This window comes from Festucalex cinctus, chromosome 8, assembly GCF_051991245.1.
Source record: "Festucalex cinctus isolate MCC-2025b chromosome 8, RoL_Fcin_1.0, whole genome shotgun sequence".
Classification (NCBI taxonomy): Eukaryota; Metazoa; Chordata; class Actinopteri; order Syngnathiformes; family Syngnathidae; genus Festucalex; species Festucalex cinctus.
This window is the reverse complement of record NC_135418.1, coordinates 18,161,718-18,185,057: the sequence shown is the minus strand read 5'-3', so window position 1 is coordinate 18,185,057 and position 23,340 is coordinate 18,161,718. Positions and strand designations below refer to the sequence as shown.

The window sequence follows — 23,340 nt, the reverse complement described above, 5'->3', positions numbered from 1 at the left end:
ATAATAGCTAAATGCAGCTTCACCATAAAGATTCTCAAACTGGCGCTGAACTGCAACAATTTCTTGCTAGGTGACAATTTGGCAGTGCTGCTCATATGCAAGGGAGTGATATGCTTGGGAATACTTTTTCTGCCAATCACTTAACCATCACAACTGTTAAAAAAAAATAAAAAAATAAAAAAAATGGAAAAGCATCACACTTTCATCATTGATCCTTTGTTACTTAAAGAAAATCGTAGCATGATTGGAACCAAATGTACAACCGACAATGACGTTCTTGTCTGTGGCCCAACTCCATCGGAATTATAGTGAATTGTCATGTTTATTTCAAATTATTTCTTTCCCAGTGGTAGTTTGTAGCGGCACCCAAAATGCTCTGAGCACGACGGGAAATTCCGAGATCCAGTACAACTTGATGCGGGAGAGGTACACTGGTTGTGAGATCGTCATGGGCAACCTTGAGATCACTATGATGGAACACAACAGAGATTTCTCCTTCCTGCAGGTGAGCCACTCAAAATGAAAATCAAATCAAAACAAAACAATAATACACAATACAATTACGTCTGTAATCAAAAATAACATTTACAAAGATGATGATGCTCGATTGTGAATGACACTGTCAGAGAGTTATCATTTATAGGGATTAGAACCAGGTGATTATTCCCAACCAGTCTGCAAAGAAAGCTAATGATAGTATTAAAAGTCCAATAAAATAAAATATATAGAACACTTCCTTCAGAGTGCAATGCCAACCCAAACCACAAATATCTGACGTTAAATCCCATGCAGTCAATCAGAGAGGTGACGGGCTACATCCTGTTCGCCATCAACGAGTTCAGCCGCCTGCCGCTGGATCACCTTCGTGTCATCAGGGGCACCACCTTGTACGAGGACCATTACGCCTTGGCGGTGATGGTCAACTATCAGAAGGACGGGCAGCACGGCCTGCAGGAACTGGGCCTGACGCACCTCACAGGTACACAAGGAAGTCGTTTTTGTTCTTAAGTGGGGGTCGTGTTCACCTACGCATGCGCCAATATATTGAATTTCTTAAAAATCAGATTAGAAGTACACGTGGTGCCAGAGAGATCTTTTTTTTTTTTTTTTTATAATTTTTTTTTTTTTTTTACATATCATTTTGTACTATTGTCAGGTTTATACAGACACAGTTTGAACAAATATAACAAAACAGGATTTTTTTTTAAACTGAAGTGTAAAAAGTGTATACGTGCATATGTTAGCGTGCATAGAGAGAATATATTAGTATATTATATACAGTTTAGGGTAAATGTTTGAGTGCATATGTTACAATGCACAGTACAGTATGTTTGAAGGTGTATGATAGTATATACACCATGTTTCAATGTATATTTTACAGTGATAGTTTATGGTTTTAGTGGATGAGTACAGATGTATATTGCATTCACTTGAGAAAAAAAAAATCAAAATGTTTTTTGAGTATTTTTGTCTTGGGGGTTGAATTGTTTTTCTTTTCTCTTTTTTTTTTAAAGATTTAATTTTATTTAATTTTTTACATTACATTGAATATTTTCCCTGTTTTTCTGAGTACATTTCCTCCCCCCCCTGTTTTTGGATTTTTTTTCTTTATTAAGTATAATTATTTTCTTTAAATGTTTTTCAGATTTTTTTTCCCCAATATTCTGAATATTTTTTTCAGGTTTTTTTTTATATTATAAAAAAAAACACAAAACAAAACTTATTCAATAAAACAAAATAAAAAAATAAAAAAATAAAAAAATAAAAAATATAACTAAAATACTCAAAAAACAAAGCCAACCCAAAAAAATAGTTATAAAAAAAGGAGTGTTTTTTTGTTTTTTTGTTTTTTTTCCCCAAGTGAATACAATATGCTTCTGTGGATAAGTGTATAACTACATTAAGATGTACAGGACTGTCTCAGAAAATTTTAATATTGGGATAAAGTTCTTTATTTTCTGCAATGCAATTAAAAAAACAAAAATGTCATACATTCTGGATTCATTACAAATCAACTGAAATATTGCAAGCCTTTTATTATTTTAATATTGCTGACTATGGCTTACAGCTTAAGAAAACTCAAATATCCTATCTTAAAATATTAGAATATTTCCTCAGACCAAGTAAAAAAAAAAGCCATAATCAGCAATATTAAATCAATAAAAGGCTTGCAATATTTCCGTCGATTTGTAATGAATCCAGAATGTATGGCATTTTTGCTTATTTAATTGCATTACAGAAAAGAAATGACTTTATCACAATATGTATTCTAATTTTCTGAGACAGTCCTGTAAATCATTTCTGTACTGTATACTCCATGTTAGAGTGTTTGTTTTAGTGATACATTAGAATACAATATATGGTTTAGTTTATGTTTATGTACGTACTAAGTGTGTGTTTTTGTGTGTTAGTAGTAAGTGTCCAGTATATATTCAAGCATATATATTAGGGAGTATATGTTATAGTGTATACATACAGTAAATGTGAGCGTGTATGTGTATATGTTCGAATATATCCGTTAAAATATAGTATGTTTAAGCGTGGGCGACTGCGCAGATAAGAGGCAGCTTGTTGCAGCTCCCACACTTGCCACGCCTTCAGCATACCTGTCGTTGAACAGCAATTGTATGTGTGTGTGCGTGTAGCGTGTATTGTTTTTGGTGAGGTCACAGCAAGACTTCGCGTAAGCCTTTCAACTGCCAGTGAAATATGAACACTTGCCCACGATAGTTTATTTCCAGTGCTGGGATAGCTAATAATGTCTGAGAATGAAATGATGAGTCACGGGCATGTTGCCTCACGTTATTTGTCTCTCATCATTTACATGCAATGTCTGCCAAACACAGAGATACTGGAGGGAGGAGTCAAGATCATTCAAAATAAGTACCTGAGCTACGCCCCGCAGGTCAACTGGCTGGACATCGTAAAAGACAGCACAGCGCAGATTGTGTTGGAGGACAATGGATCTGAAAGTGAGTGAAGAGTACACCAAAATTCAATAAATTGCTGAAGGTTGTCATAAGTGTAAAAAAAAATGATGTGCTGATGCCTGCAGAAAAGTTCTTCAATTTTTGTTGATCATGCCAGCAACTTGAGAGACAAAAAAGTGTATTTTTAAACTAGCCAAACTAGCTTCAGCTACAATAGATACAAAAAGTCTACACACCCCTATTGAAATGTCAGGTTTTTGTGATTAAAAAAAAAAAGACCATGATAAAAAGTTTAAAAACTGAACGGTTTAACTTTATTTGATTTTATTTAAAGGCGCTTAAAATGATGGCAGGCGTTTGCTCGCTTTCATTTAACATGAGTTTGAATGTGATTGGTTAAATATGAACACAGCCACATCTTCGTTTTTAAGAGGGTGTGCAAGCTATTTTTTAGTTTATTTTTTTACTTTAACTCTTGAAAATATTTAGGTTTTTTTTCCTACTTCAAAGTAATGGTGGAAAACCTTTTGAAATAATCTTTGAAGCAGTCATTTTTTAATATCTTAAACATCTGGCATTTTAACAGGGGTGTGTAGACTTTTTTTTTTTTTTTTTTTTTTAACACCAGCTATATGTTAAAGACAACACAGTTTGCTAACTATGGTAGACACTCCAAGCATTTGCATTGTATGCATTAAGGGCGTAGTACAAAATGCAACAGTGTGAGGAATTTGATGAAGTTTGTTGTCAGCCCAAATCTCTAACTTGAAATATCACAAAGGCCTCTCAGTGAGTTTTAAGTGATATTATCTTAGCAGCAATGTTGTTAAAGTGCCTTTTAGTGATAAATGATGTTACAGGTAGTCCACACTTTAATCCCCTGTACACTCAAATGTTGAACGTCAACATGTGATATCGAACGATTATCTTGTAAAGTTGAATGTAACTTGAGCTTTATGTTTCTGTGTGCAGGGTGTCACAAAAAAAAAAAAAGTCACAAAAAGGATTTAGGATGATTATGAAGGAAATATTTATTAAAACGCATTTTGTACTTCAATTGGGTTTTCATTCCCATTATTATCGTAATGTTCTTCTAAATGTCATCAGTGAATTAAGATGCAATTTTGTAGAAAGGTGTTAAATCAATAAAGATATTAATCTTACTGAAATGAATGTATGTGTCAGAGCCTTGCAGTGAAGCATGTGAGGACGTTCCATGTTGGGGGCCCGGAAACGACACGTGTCAGATCTGTGAGTGACATCGCCGTCTTACTTTGCTGTGCGTCTGCTTGTTTAACCTCTTAACTTCAAATGTGCTCCAGTGACAAAGACGGTGTGCGCTCCCCAGTGCAATGGCCGCTGTTTTGGCAGGAACCCGAGCGAGTGTTGTCACCCCGAGTGCGCTGGAGGCTGCACTGGTCCACTTGACACTGACTGCTTTGTAAGTCCTGATGGTTGGCTTCCTTTTAGTTGAGGCAGGGTCGTGATATTCAGATCGCAATGTCAAACCAATGATTTGACCAAAGTGAATGTCGTCTGTTGGCGGCCATTTTACTGTCAACTGAAAATGACAATGGCTTAGTGCTCATGTCACGACCAATTACAGCTCAGTTTTGCGAACGTCACATGACACTCAGAAAACAGTTGAGCCATGGCTGGTCCTTACATGAGCAATGAGCACCTGTGATGTCATTATCAGTCGACAGCAAGTGATAAAATGGCCGCCTCTTGAGATGGAGACAAAATGGTAGATTTCGCTGCTTAATTCATGTTCCAGAAACACAATATTAATCAAAGTATTGAAGCTGTGTCAAGGTGCGATCGGTGACCCCTGCACGATCGGTGACCCGCATGCGCAGAAGATCGGCCATCTTGGATCGCCAACTACGGCAACCACACTAGAACAAATACTTTTATATGACTGCACGATAGTAAAAACATGATACAACATGAAAAAAAAAGTTTATTGATGCATTTTAAAGTAACTAAATAACTTTTAATCCTATAATATGAACATTTTACTTTTGACCTCATTAAATTATAGTGAGTCTGCATTGTTATACTTTACAGTTCGTCTGCGGTGTGTGTGTTTTAAATACACAATCCCCCCCCAACCTCAAACCCTATGATATTGGCCACACATTGTTCTGTACCCACGCTCAGAGCAAATTATAATTACAGTAAATAAAGTCTTTCCAATAAGACGCTATATTTGTTGTGGGAGTACACCGGTGAGAACTCTTCAGACGCGTGTCGTTGCCTCAAAAAATAAAGCCGATGTTCGGTCGCGTGGTCAGAAACAATTTAATTGCAATAAAGTCCAATCCATGATCATTTTCGCATACCGATAAGTTAACGGTATAATAATAATAATAATAATAATAATAATGATAATAATAATAATAATAATAATAATAATAATAATAATAATAATAATAATAATAATAATAATAAATGTTATCTTCCAAGGTTCACACACACCTGACGCTCATTACCATGATCTTCATTTAATCCTGAGGGCACATGCGCCACCATGCTGTCAAACTCAGAAATCACATGAAGAGACGGAAAAACAAAGAACACTGTAATATGGCTCCAACAGTATGTGTGCTACCTTTCGTACAAGACATGCTTGGTTACAAAGCTGCTTTTATTAAACTATAAAATAGAAACAAAAACAAACGTGCACCTGTCCTGTACCTTTCGCAATGTCTGTTTCATTTTGCGTGTGTGAACGTGTTTGGACCTCTTTAGTTCGCGATTCAATCATCTTTTTTTTCTTGTAATGTGATTCAAAGGTTTTGGAAGGATTTTCAAGATTGGCTGCAACACAAGGGTATTCAATTTAATGGGCTGTCGATGAAAGAGATCCAATTTGGAATCAATATTCACGATAGGAAAGTTGACTTTGGGGTCAATGTCTTGCTTCTATTGAGTAAACACTTTATTCACAAATGTCGTTTTTTTAAAACAAATCCTAGTATGGCTCACTTGAAGAATGAGATTCTGCTCTTTGAAAAATCGTTAAGGTTTATGAATCAGAAAAATGCCCTTGCTTTTGAAGTTTTTTTGAATGACTTTGCCTTGATTTAAAAGATTTATGGGATCCTTTAATTTTGACAATTGGTAACACTGCCCCTTGTTCTTTTTCTTTTATTTTTCTTATTTTTTTTATTTATTTTTATTATTATAATTTTTATTATTATTTTTTTTTTTTTAGTGTATGTGTCTTGTAATGTGCTGTAATCGACTTGTGTGTAACATTTTGTGGTGCTTAATTTGTTTGTACTGTATTTGATGTTGGTGATGTCGAAAAAAAAAAAAAAAAAAAAGTTCGCGATTCAAGATGGCCGATCTTCTGCACATGCGAGTCACCGATCGCGCAGGGGTCACCAATCGCGTCTTGACAGGCTACATACAACATTACTGTGAAGAAAATGCTAATATAACTAATGCTAATATTTAAAATCTTTCAGGCAGTCTTAACTGTTGAGAGCCCCACAACCAGGCACCCAAATGACAAAATTTGACCCTCTGCTCCATTTTACAGGCTTGCAGGAACTTCAACAACTCGGGTTCCTGCGTCCCTCAGTGTCCCCAGACCGTCATCTACAACAAGCACACTTTCAAACTGGAGCCCAACCCCGATGCCAAGTACCAGTATGGCTCCATTTGTGTGTCCCAGTGTCCCAGTGAGTCTCACAGCAATCGTTGTTTTACCAATCATAATGTATTAAGTGCTGCGTCTCTTAACGATACATGTATATGCGTTTTTATTTTTATAGCAAACTTTGTAGTGGATGGCAGCTCATGCGTAAGCAATTGTCCCGCACATAAAATGGAGGTTGAGAAAAATGGGGTGAAAAGGTGCGAGCTCTGTGGAGGCCTCTGTCCTAAAGGTATGTATTCAAAGGTGTGTTATTAAAATGACGTAAATGCAACATTGCCATTCGAGTGTAGTGTTAATGATAGAGCCAATATAACAGCTGAATTTGTTGCATTAACCCTATAAAGCCTGAATCATGAAATAGATGAGAAAAAAATTAGATTCTTTGTAAATGAGTATTTATTGGTCATTTTGAACAACGACAACAACAAAAACTAAAATAAATAAATAAATAAACTTCCGTATATGACTTTTGATTTGTGTCATATTTGATACATCCGGTCACAATGCTTTAAATTCATACATTTATTACTGTCAAAAATCTAATAATATACATACATATCAAACATATTAGTAATTCCAAAAATCAGAAAGAACATATCTCTCTATTAGTAAGGCCTTTCTCAACTGGGTCGATCTTGCAAGGTCGCTAGAAAAGCCATCAGCTGGATAATACTGCCCTCTAATGGTTCATCCCTGCAATGCATGTGTCAGATCATATACGTCAGGGTTAATGGGAAAAAACATTTTACTCATGAAATAGAGGGCACAAAATGTCTTATGTTTAAGATGATTGTTTGGCTTTGGTTTTATGGTTTTAGCCATTTGCCCCTTTTTTGTTTAATTTATATGTATTTATTTTCATTACATTTTAAACTATGAACATAAAATACACAATTAGTAAAATAAGCAATTTTGTTTTTCTATAATTAAATCATTCTATAGTCAATTTATCATAATTGATTTAAAGTTCTGTCGAGTAAAGCGTCCGAATTGCAAGCACATTATTTCCCTAAAAAGGGATTCTTCAATTGAAATGTTTCCTCGCAGCTTGCCGCGGTACAGGAACTCAGAACCGACAGACGGTGGACGCTCGTAACATCGACAGTTTCATCAACTGCACAAAGATCCAGGGCAGCCTTCACTTCCTGGTGACTGGGATCCATGGGTAAAAAGACTCTTTGTGCTAATTGATGCTTGTGTTCTTGACGTCTTGCGTGATTTGAAATGACATGTGTGTCTTTTCTGCCAATGAAAGTGACGATTACAACAACATCCCAGCTCTTGATCCAGAAAAACTGAAGATTTTCAACACGGTGCGAGAGATTACAGGTTTGTGTTTGTTCAGATGCTAATTTTTCTCTGGGATTATGTTCATTTTTGTTTGGTCTGACACACAATATAATATTTTCAGACATCCTCAGTATTCAGTCGTGGCCTGAAAACATGACTGACTTATCCGTCTTCTCCAACCTGCAAACCATTCAAGGCAGAAGTCTTTACAGGTGATTTATTTATTTTTTGCCGTGTTTTTATCTACTCTGGGTGAAGCTTATTGTAATAATCTTTTTTTTTTTATCCATTTGAAACCATTTAGAGGAGTGAGCTCTAGAAGGTAAAGCCCACTTTTTTTGCTTCTTAATCTTATTACCAAATCTTGCAATGTTTTCCCCTTCCTCGCATTAAGTTGACATTATTTTTCAGGGGCTACTCACTGCTTGTGATGAAGATCCCGTCCTTGACCTCTCTGGGCTTACGCTCGCTTCAAAAAATAAATGACGGAAGCATCTACATCACTGGAAACAAGAAGCTGTGCTACCATGACACTGTCAACTGGACGCGCATCTTGAACAGCAGTTCGCGCCCGCAGCGACGGCAGAAGTTCATTGACGTGAAGGAAAACCGGCCAAGAAATGAGTGCAGTGAGTTGATTTGGCAAATATCGCTCCGGGGGCCACGTACGGCCCGCTGCAATCTTTAATTTGGCTCATTGAACATTTACATTATTGGCAGTTATGCAGTAGCGATTGTTGTATTAATTTTAATTTTTAATTTAATTTTATTTATTTTAATTTTATTGTATTCATTTGTATTAATTTAGCAGTTTTAGCATTTTTTCCCCCTAAAAACGATTAAATGCATTAATTAATCAATTTTATTGAAATTATTATTTTTTAAATTCTATTGGACTTTTTACTCTTTTTCAGACTGTATATGATATTTTGTTTTTTGTTTTGCATGTTTAAAAAGTTCAATCAATCAATCAGTCAATCTCATTGACTAAATGGTTTATGACTTTATTGTGAATGTTGTTGCTGTGATTCATTAATTAAATATTGTAAATAATATAAAAATATTGTAAAATATATACATTTACATTTCAATTTATTAAACAATTAATTTAAATTATTATTTTTTTGATGATTATTTTTTATTTTGGACTATTTACTCTTTTTCAGACTGTATATGATATTTATATTGTAGATTTTTAATTTAATTTCATTGTTTTTTGTTCTGCATGTTTAAAAGGATCAATCAATCTCATTTACTAACTGGTTTATGACTTTGTGACAAAAATGTTTTACCTAAAAAAATAACTTTCTTATTTTATTAGTCAATTAATCAGATAAAGTATATCAAATAAAATTGAATAATTTTAATATTAAAATAAAGTATTTTATTTAGTTTACATATATATGCACATTATATTTATTTTTTAGTGGTATTGTTGCTGTGACTTTATCTAATTACCTAAATATTGTAAATAATATAAATATAAAAAATATAAAATATATAAATTTACATTTTAGTTAATTAAACAATTTAGTATTTATTCCTAAAATAATTGGTGAATTGCAATTAAGGCCTATTATAATCCAACAGTTTTGTTCAATTATCATTGTATTATGTTAATCTATTTTACACAGTATACATCCATCCATCCATCCATCCATCCATTTTCTTGACCGCTTATTCCTCACAAGGGTCGCGGGAGCTGCTGGCGCCTATCTCAGCTGGCTCTGGGCAGTAGGCGGGGGACACCCTGGACTGGTTGCCAACCAATCGCAGGGCACACGGAGGCGAACAACCATCCACACTCACACGCACACCTAGGGACAATTCGGAGCGCCCAATTAACCTGCCATGCATGTCTTTGGTATGTGGGAGGAGACCGGAGTACCCGGAGAAGACCCACGCGGGCACGGGGAGAACATGCAAACTCCACCCAGGAAGGTCCGAGCCTGGACTCGAACCGGAGACACAGTATACATACACATTTAATTAAATGTAACCTTTTTTCCCCCGACCTCATCTACATTTTTTCCCACCTTATACAAATTTGAATACGACAGAAGTTGGCCCATTTGTTGTTTGGAATCACCTCCATTGTTTCATGCAATTTAGATGTCTGTTTGTGCCGATGTGTAGTTGAGATCGGCCACGTGTGCGACCCCCTGTGCTCATCGGACGGCTGCTGGGGTCCAGGCCCGGACCAGTGTCTCTCCTGCAAGAAGTACAGCAGAGGAGGAACTTGTGTGCCGGACTGCATGTTCTTGAAAGGGTCAGTTTTCATTCTTGTTTCAGTCCTGCCGACCCGACGTTGCTTTTTTTGTTGTATGCAATGTGTGGGTGCATTTCGAAACATTATTTCCATTCTGATGTAGGGAGATACGAGAGTTTGCGAATCCATCGGGAGAATGTATGACTTGCCACCCTGAGTGTAAAGTACAAGAGGGAAAGGAGACCTGCACAGGCCCGGTAAAAAAAAAAAAAAAGTCTGTTACCCAAGCTCCCTCTAGTGGTACAAGAAGTCAAATGTTCACTATTCACTTGTGTGCAGGGAGCAGATGAGTGTGTAGCGTGTGCCAACCGGCAGGACGGCCCACATTGCGTCTCCTTGTGTCCTGAGGGTGTGATGGGAGGCGAAGGTGTAATTTTTAAGTACCCGAACAAACAAGGCCGCTGTGAACCGTGTCACATCAACTGCACTCAAGGGTAAGGCAAACATCAGAGATGTTATGAACCCACTGTGATTTTGTGTTTAGCTGAAATATGATTTCTCACTAGGTGCTTTGGTCCGGGAACTGGAGGCTGTATTGGTTCCTCCAGATACATTTCTGGGTAGGGTTTTTAACTCATTTATCCCCATTTACGCTCATGTTAAGTTTCTGCAATGTGAAATGTCTTTTTTTTTCAATTTTTGTCTTTCTAGACAAGCAACTACAGGCATCGTGCTGGGAGTTATTGCCCTGCTGTTTGCCAGCTTCTCTGTCTTCGTGCTGAGCGTTTTGTACCGCCGAGGCCTCGCCATCCGCCGCAAACGCGCTATGAGGAGATACATGGCCAATGGAGGGGTGTGTTTGGCTAATGGCTACGTTCTTGTGATGAATTTATTTTTACGTGAATCTGAGAATATATTGGATTTAGTAAAAAATAAATAAAAAATTTGGGTGAAATTTCAGGTTGAACCTAAATTGGTTAACTTTAAACTGATCTACACTAATATTTTGATGTCCAACTGGTCACTGTTTCATGATTTTTATGTTCTCTAATAACAAGTTGAGCAGCAAAATTCTAAAGTGTGGTACAGTACCAATTCCTTCTAGTGGTACGCAGAGAAATGACTAAATTACAGTACATCTACAAACTGCATTATATGTGAAAGTGGCATCAACTTAAAAAATAAATAAATCCAGTACAGTACATTTGTTAAGTACTGTTCAGTTGTATTTAATTTTAAGTGCAATATATTCGCAATTAATCACTTTGTTTTAATCTTTGTTTTAAACTTTGTTTTTGTTCGTTTTAATCAATTGTTTTATATAAAACATTTTTAATATTTAATATTAACTACATTTATTTCCATATATTTAAGAGTAATACTCTTAAATTAAAAAAAAAAAAATTCAGTTTCTTTTACTTTTAAAGTACTTTATTTATAGATTTTCGGTTTAAAGAACAAACAGACCAACAAAGCACAGACAATATGAAAAAAATATTAAACACAATAAATATATATATATAAATATATATAAATATAAAAAGAAAAAAAAAATATATATATAGATATAGATTTTTTTTTTTTGCAGATTTAACAGTATTTAGATAACTTTCAGGGAGTATTTGAATAGATTTCGGCTGATGTTATTGAGTATTTCATAGTATTAAAGTAACTTTTAGAGAGTATTTTTTTTAGTCATTTGATTACAACAACAGATATTGAGGTCACATTTTACATAAGGTTTAGAGAAAGTAAAATTAAGTTCGCTGCCTTTTATCTATCCCTAAATATTGTGAATAGTGTCCATCTTGAAATATTATTTGACCATCATTTGCTTCTTCTTTTTACAAAAAATTGGGAGGCTGTCCAGTGGCACACGTTACAAATATGGTCACCTACAACTACAACAACTAATCCTTTCTAGGTTTAAAAACTTTGCGTGCTTTCAGGGTTTTGAGCCGCTGGATTCTGGTGTGAAGGGCCCCAAAGTCCACGCTCGGATCTTGAAGCCCACGGAGCTGCGTAAGATCAAGCTGCTGGGTAACGGCGTGTTTGGATCGGTCCATAAGGTAGCAAGACTGTGCCAATGTGAACAACATTCTTACACAGATTAAAAGCATGCTGAAGTCCTTCTGCATTTCACAGGGCATTTGGATCCCAGAGGGAGACACAGTCAAGCTTCCAGTTGCCATCAAAACGATTCATGATCGCACTGGGCGGCAGACATTCTTCGAAGTGACAGATGTGAGAAACCCAAACACGGTTCATTTCAGAGAGAGAATGGCTTGGGGCTGGCCGCTAAAATAATTTTATTGATTGATGCAATTTTTTGTGAGGAAGATTATTATTATTTTTTAATAGCAGATTCCGTAGCTCAAAGTCTACTTGTGCTTATAACATGATTGCAAACAGACTGCAGCAAGTTTATAAAAACACAGTCAGTGTCTGTGCGCCAAATCAGTGATTTGTTCTTCCTCATTTTTGTTTTTCAAAAAAGCTACTAACAACTTAAATTCACACAAGACACAAATTTTGATTCAAAAAGAAAGGAGCCCAATGGAAGGCAATCTCGGTCTCAATAGGTTATTGGTGTTGTATTAGTTTCAAAGCCGAATGGTCATAGCAAATTATAAATTATCGGTGTCATAATTAGTGTGTTAAATATGAGTTAATTTAAAGTAATTAATGACTACCCCTGACTTGGAAAGCCTGCACTGGGGCAATTCTGTCGCAACGTAGCAGACATGTCATAAATTTAATATAATAGTACTTATATTTGTGGAGACCCAGGTCATTTTAATTAACTAAAACTAACGAAAAAACTAAAATTCAAAAATCAATTTCATTAATGAAATAATGCTTTTTAAAAAACAAAAACTAACTGAAACTACTTTTTATGTTTACAAAACTAAAAGTAACAATAATTATAGCAAAATTGTACTTTATTTTAGTCTTTGGTAATTAATTTAATGCATGAGCATTTGGGGCTGATTTTTAAATGTGATTTTAAGTAGATGTATTTTGATATAAACCAGAAAAAGGACGTTTGAAAGTGTGTCTCACAGAAGTGACGTCATCGAGCAGCAGCCAATAGAAAAGCACCTTCAGATGATGTCACTCCCGTCGTGTTGTTTAAATATTGCACACAAGTAATACACATAAAAAAAAAATATAATAATAATACTGAAACTAACTAAAACCAAACTAAAACGAAGCATTTATTAAATAGCTAAAACTAATAAAAACTAACAGAACACCCTGAAAACTAATTAAAACTAAATTGAAAAAAACAAAAACCAATTCTCAAAATGAAATCAAAACTAACTAAAATGAAGAATTCCAAAACTATAATAACCCTGGTGGAGACTGGGATCAAGTTGTATTTTACAATTTAAAAAATATGCAGAACTTCACAAGTTACTTCATGTTAAAGATTAGATAGCTCTTAATATAAAAAGAAAAATGCAGGGCTGTCACCAAATTACCAATGCAATTATGCCATCTAGTGGCAGAAAAATGACCAACACAAATCAATATCACACGACACAGTACAGGGCATCCTTTTTATTTTAACAAAATGTTTTGAATTATGAAATTGCTGTATCGATGACTAAAAGATGTGCCATATTTCTATTAATTTAACATTTTTCCACTTTTATGTTAACAAAAGTACGAAAAGTTTGGAAAAAATATTTTATTGCACATTTAAAACAGATATAAAATTTGCGATTAATCGTGAGTTAACGCTTGAATTCATGCGATTAATTACGACAAAAAAATCGAATCGCCTGACACCCCCCACACAAATGTGCTGTTATAACTTAACTGCCAGCAATCGTGATGAGTTCTCAATGTCAACGGCAGCACATGATGGTGATGGGGAGCTTGGACCACATCAACGTCGTCAGGATCCTCGGAATCTGCCCCGGCGCCAACCTGCAGCTCATCAGCCAGCTCAACAACCAAGGCTCCCTACTGGAGCACGTCAGGAACAACAAGAACAAGCTCAGCCCACAGAGGCTCCTCAACTGGTGTGTGCAGATCGCAAAGGTAAAGTCAAGCGGTTTGACTGAGCAACACTTAGGTGGTGGTGTATTGCATTCACTGTATTCCCTTTTGTTCAGGGTATGTATTACCTGGAGGAGAACAGGATGGTTCACAGGAACCTGGCAGCCAGAAATGTGCTGTTGAAGAATAACTACACCGCCCAGATCTGCGATTACGGCATCGCCGACCTGCTGTACCCGGATGACAAAAAGTACTTTTATAATGAAGTCAAGGTTGGTATACTGGCTGAAACATTGACTTTCAGTCAAATGAAGATGACTGTGATTTATTTGACTACTTTAAATGTGTATTTAGACACCAATCAAGTGGATGGCCTTGGAGAGCATCCTGTTTCGCAGATACACGCATCAAAGTGATGTCTGGAGTTATGGTGAGTCGTGTTTTCATTGACATTTGCTGCATCAATACAGTATAGTATTAGATTGTGTTTTGCAATAACAGTCAACTACATTATAAGTTCATATGTGCTTGTGACGAGAAATGTACAGTTGCAATCAGTACATTTTTGCTCTTTTGCGCAAACTGTTTCTTCCTTGACAATCACAACATGTTTTTATGGTTCAATATAAAATAATGCAGAAAATTATTTGAAAAATCGCACTACAAGCAAACAAGAACAGCTCGCCGTACCTGGCTTTATAAATAGATATTGATTAACCAAATTAAGGAAAAGACAGACAAATTATTACAACAAATATTACAGGATTTGTGATCGTATGCTTGGTGGGTCGGAATAAAGGTTATTTTAGTTAACAAAAAGTAACGACAAAACTAAAATAAAAAAAAAACAATTTCGTTAACAAAATAAAAACGAAAATGCTTTAAAAAAACGACATTTTATAGTTACACAACTAACTATAATGATAGCAAAAATGTCCTTCATTTTAGACTTTTGTAATTAATTTAATGCATGAGCCATTGGGGATGATTTTTACATGTGGTTTTAAGTCGATTTATTTTGATATTAACCACAATAAGGACATTTGAAAATGTGTCACACGGAAGTGATGTCATCAAGCAGCAGCCAATAGAAAAGCATCTTCAGATGACATCGCTCCCATGGTGTTTTTTAAATATTGCTCACAAGTAATACACATAAATAAATAAATAAATAAATAAATAAAACTAATACTGAAACTAACTAAAGCTAAATTAAAATTAAGCATTTATTAAATAACTTAAACTAATAAAAACTAACAGAACCACCCTGAAAACTAATTAAAACTAATTAAACTTAAAAGCAAAACTCAAAAGAAAATCAAAACTAACTAAAATGAAAATTCCCAAACTATAATAACCCTGGTCGGAGTAAAGAACAGAGCGGACTGTGCAGAGCCTTACTTTGCCCACTGCTATTTTGTTGTAATGTAGATCAGGGAGAACGACGTTAATCAATTAGATTAACTCATTTAAGATTAATCTTTGACGTCTATACCCGTCAATGGCAGCGAATGAACTAAAAGGACAGGACTGTACTATTTTCATTTTAGAGTGGGGGAAATATTTCATTGTGACTCATATAGCAAGGGCAATAATATTTTGTTCTCTATCATACAATATATGTTGAATGTTGTCATTCATTCGTAGGCGTAACAATATGGGAGATGATGTCACACGGAACGGAGCCGTACTCAACCATGCGCCCGCAGGAAGTTCCCGATCTGCTGGAAAAGGGGGAGCGACTGTCCCAGCCCCCCATTTGCACAATTGACGTGTACATGGTCATGGTCAAGTGTGAGTTGATCAACTTTTGTTCCTGCTCAGAATTACAACCTAATGGAAATGATGGAAATTGTATTTTACATTGTGAAACGTGACAACAAACTGCAGGTTGGATGATTGACGAGAACGTCCGTCCCACATTCAAAGAGCTGGCCAATGAATTTACCAGAATGGCGCGAGATCCTCCTCGCTACCTGGTGATAAAGGTAAGACAGCAAAACGGCTCACGGGGTTTTGCGTTTGTTTAATTAGTGTCACTACTTTTATTTAATGCCAACAGGAGGACTGCAGCCAGCCTGACGGGCCCCCTGATGAGTTTACCCAGCGTAGTGCAGACCTGGATGACTTGGAGGATCTTGACTTTGAGCTGGAGAACCAGGCGGAGGAAATATCAATGGACGACCTCAACCCGCCCGCCCACTACCTTTCTCCCACTAAGTCTCGGAGTCTCAGTGGTCTGTCCAGGATGGATTCTCACAAAGTAATTCCTGACTATTTTTAAAACACAAAGTGTTAGGAAAGTCACTGTGCAGACATGTTCAAGTACAATTAGTGTACCTTCTGTATTCGACATTCAAATGTTGTTAATAAAAACATAAATGCACAGTGACTGTACGAACACCGTGCATATATTCGAGTGTAACTTCCTGTAATGTAAATATAACTTGTGTCTGTTAAGGTGGTTCTGAGTTCACCAAGTGTTGCTGGTTATCTGCCAATGACCTCAGGTGTAGACAATCCAGGACAGGTAAGAACATTTGCTTTTGAGCTGAGTTGTTTATTTTCTACCACTACGCTGGCTAAACCACTTTGAGAGCCATTACTTGTGGGGACTAGGACTGCTTGATTCTAGAAAAAGTAATAATTACGATTATTTTGGCAATAATTGAAATCACGATGACTCAAATGATTATTTATGTTTTGGTACAAAACAAGAAAATGTTTCAGATTTTAAAAATATTAACACCAATTAAAATAAATAAATAAATAATAATAATAATAATAATAATAATAATAATAATAATAATAAATATATATATATATATATATATATATATATATATATATATATATATATATATATATATATATATATATATATATATATATATATATATATATATTAGGGGTGTTAAAAAAATCGATTCGGCGATATATCGCGATACTACATCGCGCGATTCTCGAATCGATTCAATTAAAAAAAATCGATTTTTTTTTTTTTTTTTTTTTTTTTTTTTTTAAGAGCTCAGAATTGTTCATTCGGTAGTCTTACCGATTCAACGTCTTATCATCATTGCCTTTTTTTTTTGTGTGTGTGTGTGTGAATCAATTTTTAAACTTCCATTTTTAATGGAAAAATATTCAACAAAACGTCTGACTTCGGGTTAGGATTCACACCGTGAGCATGGAAGAATGTTATATGAACGGAACATTAAGCCTTAATATTTTATTTTAATGCTGTTCAAACATGAAACAGATTACAACCTCTATAAGACTGAAATTTCAGATAAATAAATAATACATTTTCATATAAATCTTACACTCTACAAGCTTACTGATTAGTATTTTCTAAATTTGAATGAAAAAAAATCGCAACAATCGACTTATAAATTCGTATCGGGATTAATCGGTATCGAATCGAATCGTGACCTGTGAATCGTGATACGAATCGAATCGTCAGGTACTAGGCAATTCACACCCCTAATATATATATATATATATATATATATATATATATATATATATATATATATATATATATATATATATATATAAACACTATAACTATTTAAGTTCCTATTAGACCAAAGGAATTAATTAATTAATTTATTTATTTATTTATTTATTTATGTTGGCAAAAACTTGAAGTTGGAGTTCAGCTTGTGCACTGCACTGTGCAGTAGGACAATCATTTATTTTTTGGTACAAAACAAGAAAATGTTTACAGCTTTAATTAAAAATATTATGACCAATGTTTTTTTTTTTTAAATAAAAGAAACACGATAATTATGTAAGTTTCTTTTGGACCAAACAGAATTTATAATAAAATGTATTAATTTATGTTGGCAAAAAGTGCAGCATGTGCACTGTGGAGTAGGATGATTTTTTGGTAGGTACATACCAAGAAAATGTTTAAAAGTTAAAAAATAATAATAATAATAAAAAAATAAATAAATAAGACAAATAAAATTATTTTAAACACTATGATTATGCAAGTTCCTTTTGGATGAAACAAAATTTATTGAATTAGTTATTTTAAATTAAAAAAAAAGGTGCAAATGTATAAATTTAAAAAATAATAGTATTAATAATCTTTTTTTATGAGTATGCTGATTTTGTAATTGTGGATTAAATGTACGGGAGTCTCAGTTGTCTTTGTTGTCTTTACTCCAACTTGCACAAAAAACAAACAAACAGAAAAACCCAACTACAATATGAACGTTTTTCCTTTCTTTCTCTTGCGATCTCTATTCTTCTTAACTCTTAAAAATATGCGCAACAAGTGTATCTTTTTCTTCATATCTGTTTCGAAAGCACAGTAATGTCCTAAAGCAAACACTACCACCACCTAGTGGTAGAAAGTATTCAAACACATCCATTTCAACACAAGAAAAAAAAAATCAATGCTATTACTCTCTTTTTAACTAAATCTTAATATATACTTAAATATCAAATAACTGCTAATAATCACTATGGAATTACTATAGATTAACTATAATTAATTAAAGAAAAAAACATTACTTCATAGATGCAGTATTTCCCAACTTTCATTGAGCCAAGGCACAGCCTGTATTTTATATGTGAAAACACCACCAAACAAAAACGTCACAAAAAACTATCTTGTATCAATATATTCACGTACTTATACAATGTGAAATCATTCATTGTCGCCAATATTTCAGGCTCCCTGGCAGTCCCGTTCTCGACTCAACTCTGCTCGCACTGTATCCGAGAGTTCGGAGGGCTGCGGCACCGCCACCGAGCTGGAGATGATCGAGGACTTATCTCTGACTGGGAGCCCGAAGCGTGGGCGTCAGCGGCAGGACAGCGCCTACATGTCCCAGAGAGACAGCTTGTCCGGTGGGCCGCCTGAGACGCCGTCCCCAGAGATGGACGAAGAGGACCAAAACGGTTACGTGCTGCCTGGAGACAGCCCGGAGAGAGGTGAGGTGATATATTTGAGTTTAAATGTGCTGCCTTAATGCTGCCTTTATGTGGTATCGTAATTATGGTGAATACCACATGTCGAGTAGAAAATTGCACGTGAACGCCCCCTCATATCGTATTTTCTACTGGACAACTGGGAATTTATTTCGATACCCGAGTTTCAGAGTTGAGAGAACTTTTCAACATGGCGGAGAGCGCAGAAGGATTTGTGAATGGCAAGAAATATTAAAGGGATACTTCACTTATTTAGCCCATTATAGCAATAAAAAGTTAATATTTTGTCTGTAATTAATTTGATAATTTCATTATTTTTCACGTACAATTAAGTACCTTTATAAACACATTTTGCAACTTGCCGTCGACTGAAAATGACATCACAAGGGTTCAGGTAACCAATCACAGCTCACCTGTTTTCTAGGTTTGGTCATGTGATATTCACAAGCTGAGCTGTGATTGGTTACCTAAGCCCTTGTGATGTCATTTTCAGTCGACAGCAAGTTGCAAAATGTGTTTTTAAAGGTACTTAATTGTACATAAAAAATTATGAAAATATCAAAATTACTGATTTACTGCCAGAAATGGCTAAATAAGTAAAAGTATCCCTTTAACACATAAGGCCGTTAACATCCCCTAACACAGCAGGCTATTTTAGAATTTACACAATTATGTAGCATACACAATTTTGCTATAACAACAAAATCACATGAACTCTGTCATAATTCCGAGTGGTAACATCCATCTTTCCCATAGCACTTGAAGGCAGGGTAAGTTTTGACCGTTTCTGTTTGTAAACAAACAATTCAAAACAGACTCCTCCCATGGCTCAACCCCCCACAATTCTTGTGCCTGCCTTCAGCGACACGCCCCCCACTCTGTGATTGGCTGGAGGGGTAAACATTAACTTTCTGCCCAGAAACGTCCCTCTTGTGGTAAAGCACAACAAAATGTCAAAATACAGACTGGGGTGGTGGTGGCTGATGACAAAATCACCACCACACATTAACAGAAGCCCAGAGGTGCTGATTGAGAAGGCTTTCATGTGTATACATCCAGTGTTTATGAAGTGTTTATTTCTGAGTGAAAACAAAGGGATATTTGACTCATTGAACAATTTTTAGCAGTAAAAACGTATTTTTTTTTTGTCTATAATTTTTGTGGTAACTTCATTATTTTTCATGTACAATAATTAATACCTTTAAAAAGTAATTTTTCTACTTGCTCTCGACTGATGATGGCGTCACCTGAGCTGAGGAAGTAGGTAACGACCAGTCATGGCTCAGTTTGCAGACAAACCCCATAAAACAGGTGAGCCATGATTGGTCATTTTCTACTTCCTCAGCACAGGTGATGTCATCAATCGACAGCAAGAGGAAAAAAATCGTTTTTATAAGTATTAATTGTACATGAAAGATAATGAAGTTAAGTTATTTCTCGACAAAATATGAACTTTTCACTGCTGAAAATTTTTCAATGAGTCAAGTATCTCTTTAAGACCCCACCTTTAAGCAGTATAGAAAATGAATGGACGCGTTTATTGAACCGAATGAGTAAATATGACGAATAACTTACCTCCTTTCTTCCCAGAAACCCTGCTGTGTCCGTCTCGAGTCATTCCCGGCGGGATGGGCAAGTCGCACTCGTCCGGGCTCTTGTACAGCATGAACGACGAGGAATACGAGTACATGAACAAGCAGACGTGCCTCTTGCCCCGAATCAGCAGCCACCTCAAGGACAACGGCCACTGGCGCAAGGCCAACAAGAAGCGAACATCCTCCCTTTCGTCACAGGTGACGGCGAGTTCGGGCGATGTCACGCCGTCCATCAGGAACAATCCCAGCTCCCAACAGCTTGGTTCTCAAGAAGTTAAATATGAATATATGGATATAAGGTGTAGTGAGAAGGACGAAGACCCTCCAGCACATGACCCTCCTCCTCCTCCTCCTCTTATAGCTACTGGGATGACGGAAAAAGAGGAGGATGAAGAGGAGTACGTGGAAGACAGTAATGATCATTACACTAACAGACAGCTGAAACTGAGACAAACTCTTCGGGACAACAAGGCACAGAAGATTCAGGATGGGGACGAGGGCGAGGCTTATGAATACGAAGACATGGACTGCTTCACCGCCGCGAAGCCTGCAGACGCAGCGGTGTACCAGAACATGCAAAAAGGAGGCGAGGGAGAGCCAAGCGGCGCCCGTACGGCTCGTCAGCTGGGCGTCGACCCCTTTGTAAAAGTGCGAGCTGGAGTTGAGGTGGGAGATCCCGTAAGCGGGGACAGATCCTTTGACAATCCCGACTACTGGCACAGCAGGATGTTCCTCAAGCCCAAAGCAGTGCCCACATGAAGAAGCCTCATCTGCTCCTTGCCTATTTTCTATTCATGAAGGACTTGAGAGAACATTACAGTACATCAAAAGCTAAAATGTAGCCCACATCAACTGACAGAGAAATATTAATATCTATACACTACTGTATTCAGGACTACCAGTGGGGCATTTCCACACACTTATATGAGCACTGAAGAAGAAAAAAAGAACACATAACAAGCTATATCCAGTATTTTTGTTTACAATTTGACATGAACAAAATTGTTTTTTTTTGTATATTTTCTACCTAAAATAAAAAGTTTGTAATATGTTGTCCGACTCATGTTGAATTAATTTAAACTACTTGTACATTAGTCTTATCCGCTGCATGAATTGAATACAATAAAAATATAAATAATGTCATGAATGCATGGAATGAAAACAAAATAAATGCAGAAAGCAGTTTAGACAATACTGTATGTATATGTGTCTTATTTATGAATACAGACAAAACACAATGGAATTGAATACACAATAGCAGGCGCAGGTCCAGGATTTTTTTTCTCTCCCAGAGCTAAAGGGGAGCTTGACCGATACATAGCTGACAAAATAATTTTAAAATATACTAAATATAAAATAAAATGTTGAAGGGACGTAACTGCTACTACAAATATTTCTGATGGGGCTATAGCATGTAAGTGTAGGTGGCATCAGAGTCTTGGTTTGGTGTTGCGCCAGGTTTAACGAACATTAACTAGTTATGCAATCAGCAGCAGTAGCAGCAAGCGTATAATCAGATAAATTGTTTTGCATTCAAGTTTATTGCAAAACATCCCCTCTAGATGTTTAGTAATCAATTTTTGTTTAAAGTTACATTTTCTCTCTCTCTCTCTCTGCATATAAAATATTTTTTTTTATTAATGTTGATTACGTTTCTTATCAACTACAGTAAAGGTGTTGAGATGATTCATCCGTCCATCCATTTTCTTACTTGAAAAGTCGTGTAAAATCAGATAAAAATTGTTTAAAGTTTATTACACTGTAAAAAAAAAAAAATTCTGGCAGCTGGGGTGCCACGTGCCACAAACACTGTGAAATAACACAAAATTATTTTCTTGTAAAAATGAATAAATAAAAACAAAAACCCTGTAATTTTTCCGGCAGTAGTTTAACTGTCTGCGATTGGCTGGCAACCAGTCCAGGGGTGTACTGCCCAAAGTCAGCTGAGATAGGCTCCAGCACCCCCGCGACCCTTGTGAGGAATAAGCGGTCAAGAAAATTGATGGATGGATAGTTTAACTGTAATTTTAAAAAGATTCATCCGAAGCTGCCAAAACTTAACATATTATTCACCCTCTCAAGCTTTCCCCTCTATTTCCATTTTCATTTTATTAGTTTAATTATCTCATTAGATGTCCTTTTAAAAGAAATGTTAAAACAATAAATGCTACCATTTACGACTGGAGAAATTGTAGTTATTTTCACTTTAAAAAAGGTTAATTCACAAATAAATTGTGGTAAAATTATGACTTTTTACTGTTTTCTCAGTAAATATAAACGTTTTTACCTTCTTTTTTTAAATTGCGAATTTTTACTGTTAATTTCTTAATAGATATAAATGTTTTTTCCTTCTTTTTTAAGGTTTTAAAGTTGAATTTTACATTTTATTCCATTAAACGTACATTGTGAACGTTTTTAACAATCACCCACCCCCATGTGGTCTTCCATGGAATTTGTTACGTAGTTCAGGTGTGGTCTGACAAAAAAATGGAAGTGAAAAAGAAAAAAAGAAACAAATCGTTAATACGTGGGTGTAGAGGTGTGGTAAATTTAATATATCTAATAAAGGTTGCAGGGATGCTTTTTCGCTGTCACTTTCATTACCTCGGAAATGTCCCATCCGTGTTTCATAGTTTCGATTCCCTACGTCACTCTTTTGATTGACGCGCTGCTCGACCAACCGCACGCGCTGCT

General features: G+C 35.7%; 1 protein-coding gene across 1 annotated transcript in view; it reads left to right on the top strand.

The window, feature by feature from the left end:
- The window catches only part of erbb3a (erb-b2 receptor tyrosine kinase 3a), a 29,124-nt gene extending 7,284 nt beyond the window's left edge, over window positions 1-21,840 (top strand). Inside the window, exons 2-29 of the mRNA XM_077529330.1 lie at window positions 348-505; window positions 793-979; window positions 2,847-2,972; window positions 4,116-4,181; window positions 4,253-4,371; window positions 6,481-6,622; window positions 6,716-6,829; window positions 7,648-7,765; window positions 7,856-7,929; window positions 8,012-8,102; window positions 8,195-8,212; window positions 8,302-8,519; window positions 10,027-10,159; window positions 10,263-10,356; window positions 10,439-10,593; window positions 10,666-10,719; window positions 10,811-10,952; window positions 12,049-12,168; window positions 12,245-12,343; window positions 13,964-14,149; window positions 14,224-14,379; window positions 14,462-14,537; window positions 15,755-15,901; window positions 15,998-16,095; window positions 16,170-16,370; window positions 16,569-16,637; window positions 18,793-19,054; window positions 20,642-21,840. Of these exons, the coding sequence (XP_077385456.1) occupies window positions 348-505; window positions 793-979; window positions 2,847-2,972; window positions 4,116-4,181; window positions 4,253-4,371; window positions 6,481-6,622; window positions 6,716-6,829; window positions 7,648-7,765; window positions 7,856-7,929; window positions 8,012-8,102; window positions 8,195-8,212; window positions 8,302-8,519; window positions 10,027-10,159; window positions 10,263-10,356; window positions 10,439-10,593; window positions 10,666-10,719; window positions 10,811-10,952; window positions 12,049-12,168; window positions 12,245-12,343; window positions 13,964-14,149; window positions 14,224-14,379; window positions 14,462-14,537; window positions 15,755-15,901; window positions 15,998-16,095; window positions 16,170-16,370; window positions 16,569-16,637; window positions 18,793-19,054; window positions 20,642-21,405 (4,187 nt within the window). The 3' untranslated portion in view covers window positions 21,406-21,840. The remainder of the gene's footprint in view (window positions 1-347; window positions 506-792; window positions 980-2,846; window positions 2,973-4,115; window positions 4,182-4,252; window positions 4,372-6,480; window positions 6,623-6,715; window positions 6,830-7,647; window positions 7,766-7,855; window positions 7,930-8,011; window positions 8,103-8,194; window positions 8,213-8,301; window positions 8,520-10,026; window positions 10,160-10,262; window positions 10,357-10,438; window positions 10,594-10,665; window positions 10,720-10,810; window positions 10,953-12,048; window positions 12,169-12,244; window positions 12,344-13,963; window positions 14,150-14,223; window positions 14,380-14,461; window positions 14,538-15,754; window positions 15,902-15,997; window positions 16,096-16,169; window positions 16,371-16,568; window positions 16,638-18,792; window positions 19,055-20,641) is intronic.
- Window positions 21,841-23,340: the final 1,500 nt, after the last annotated feature.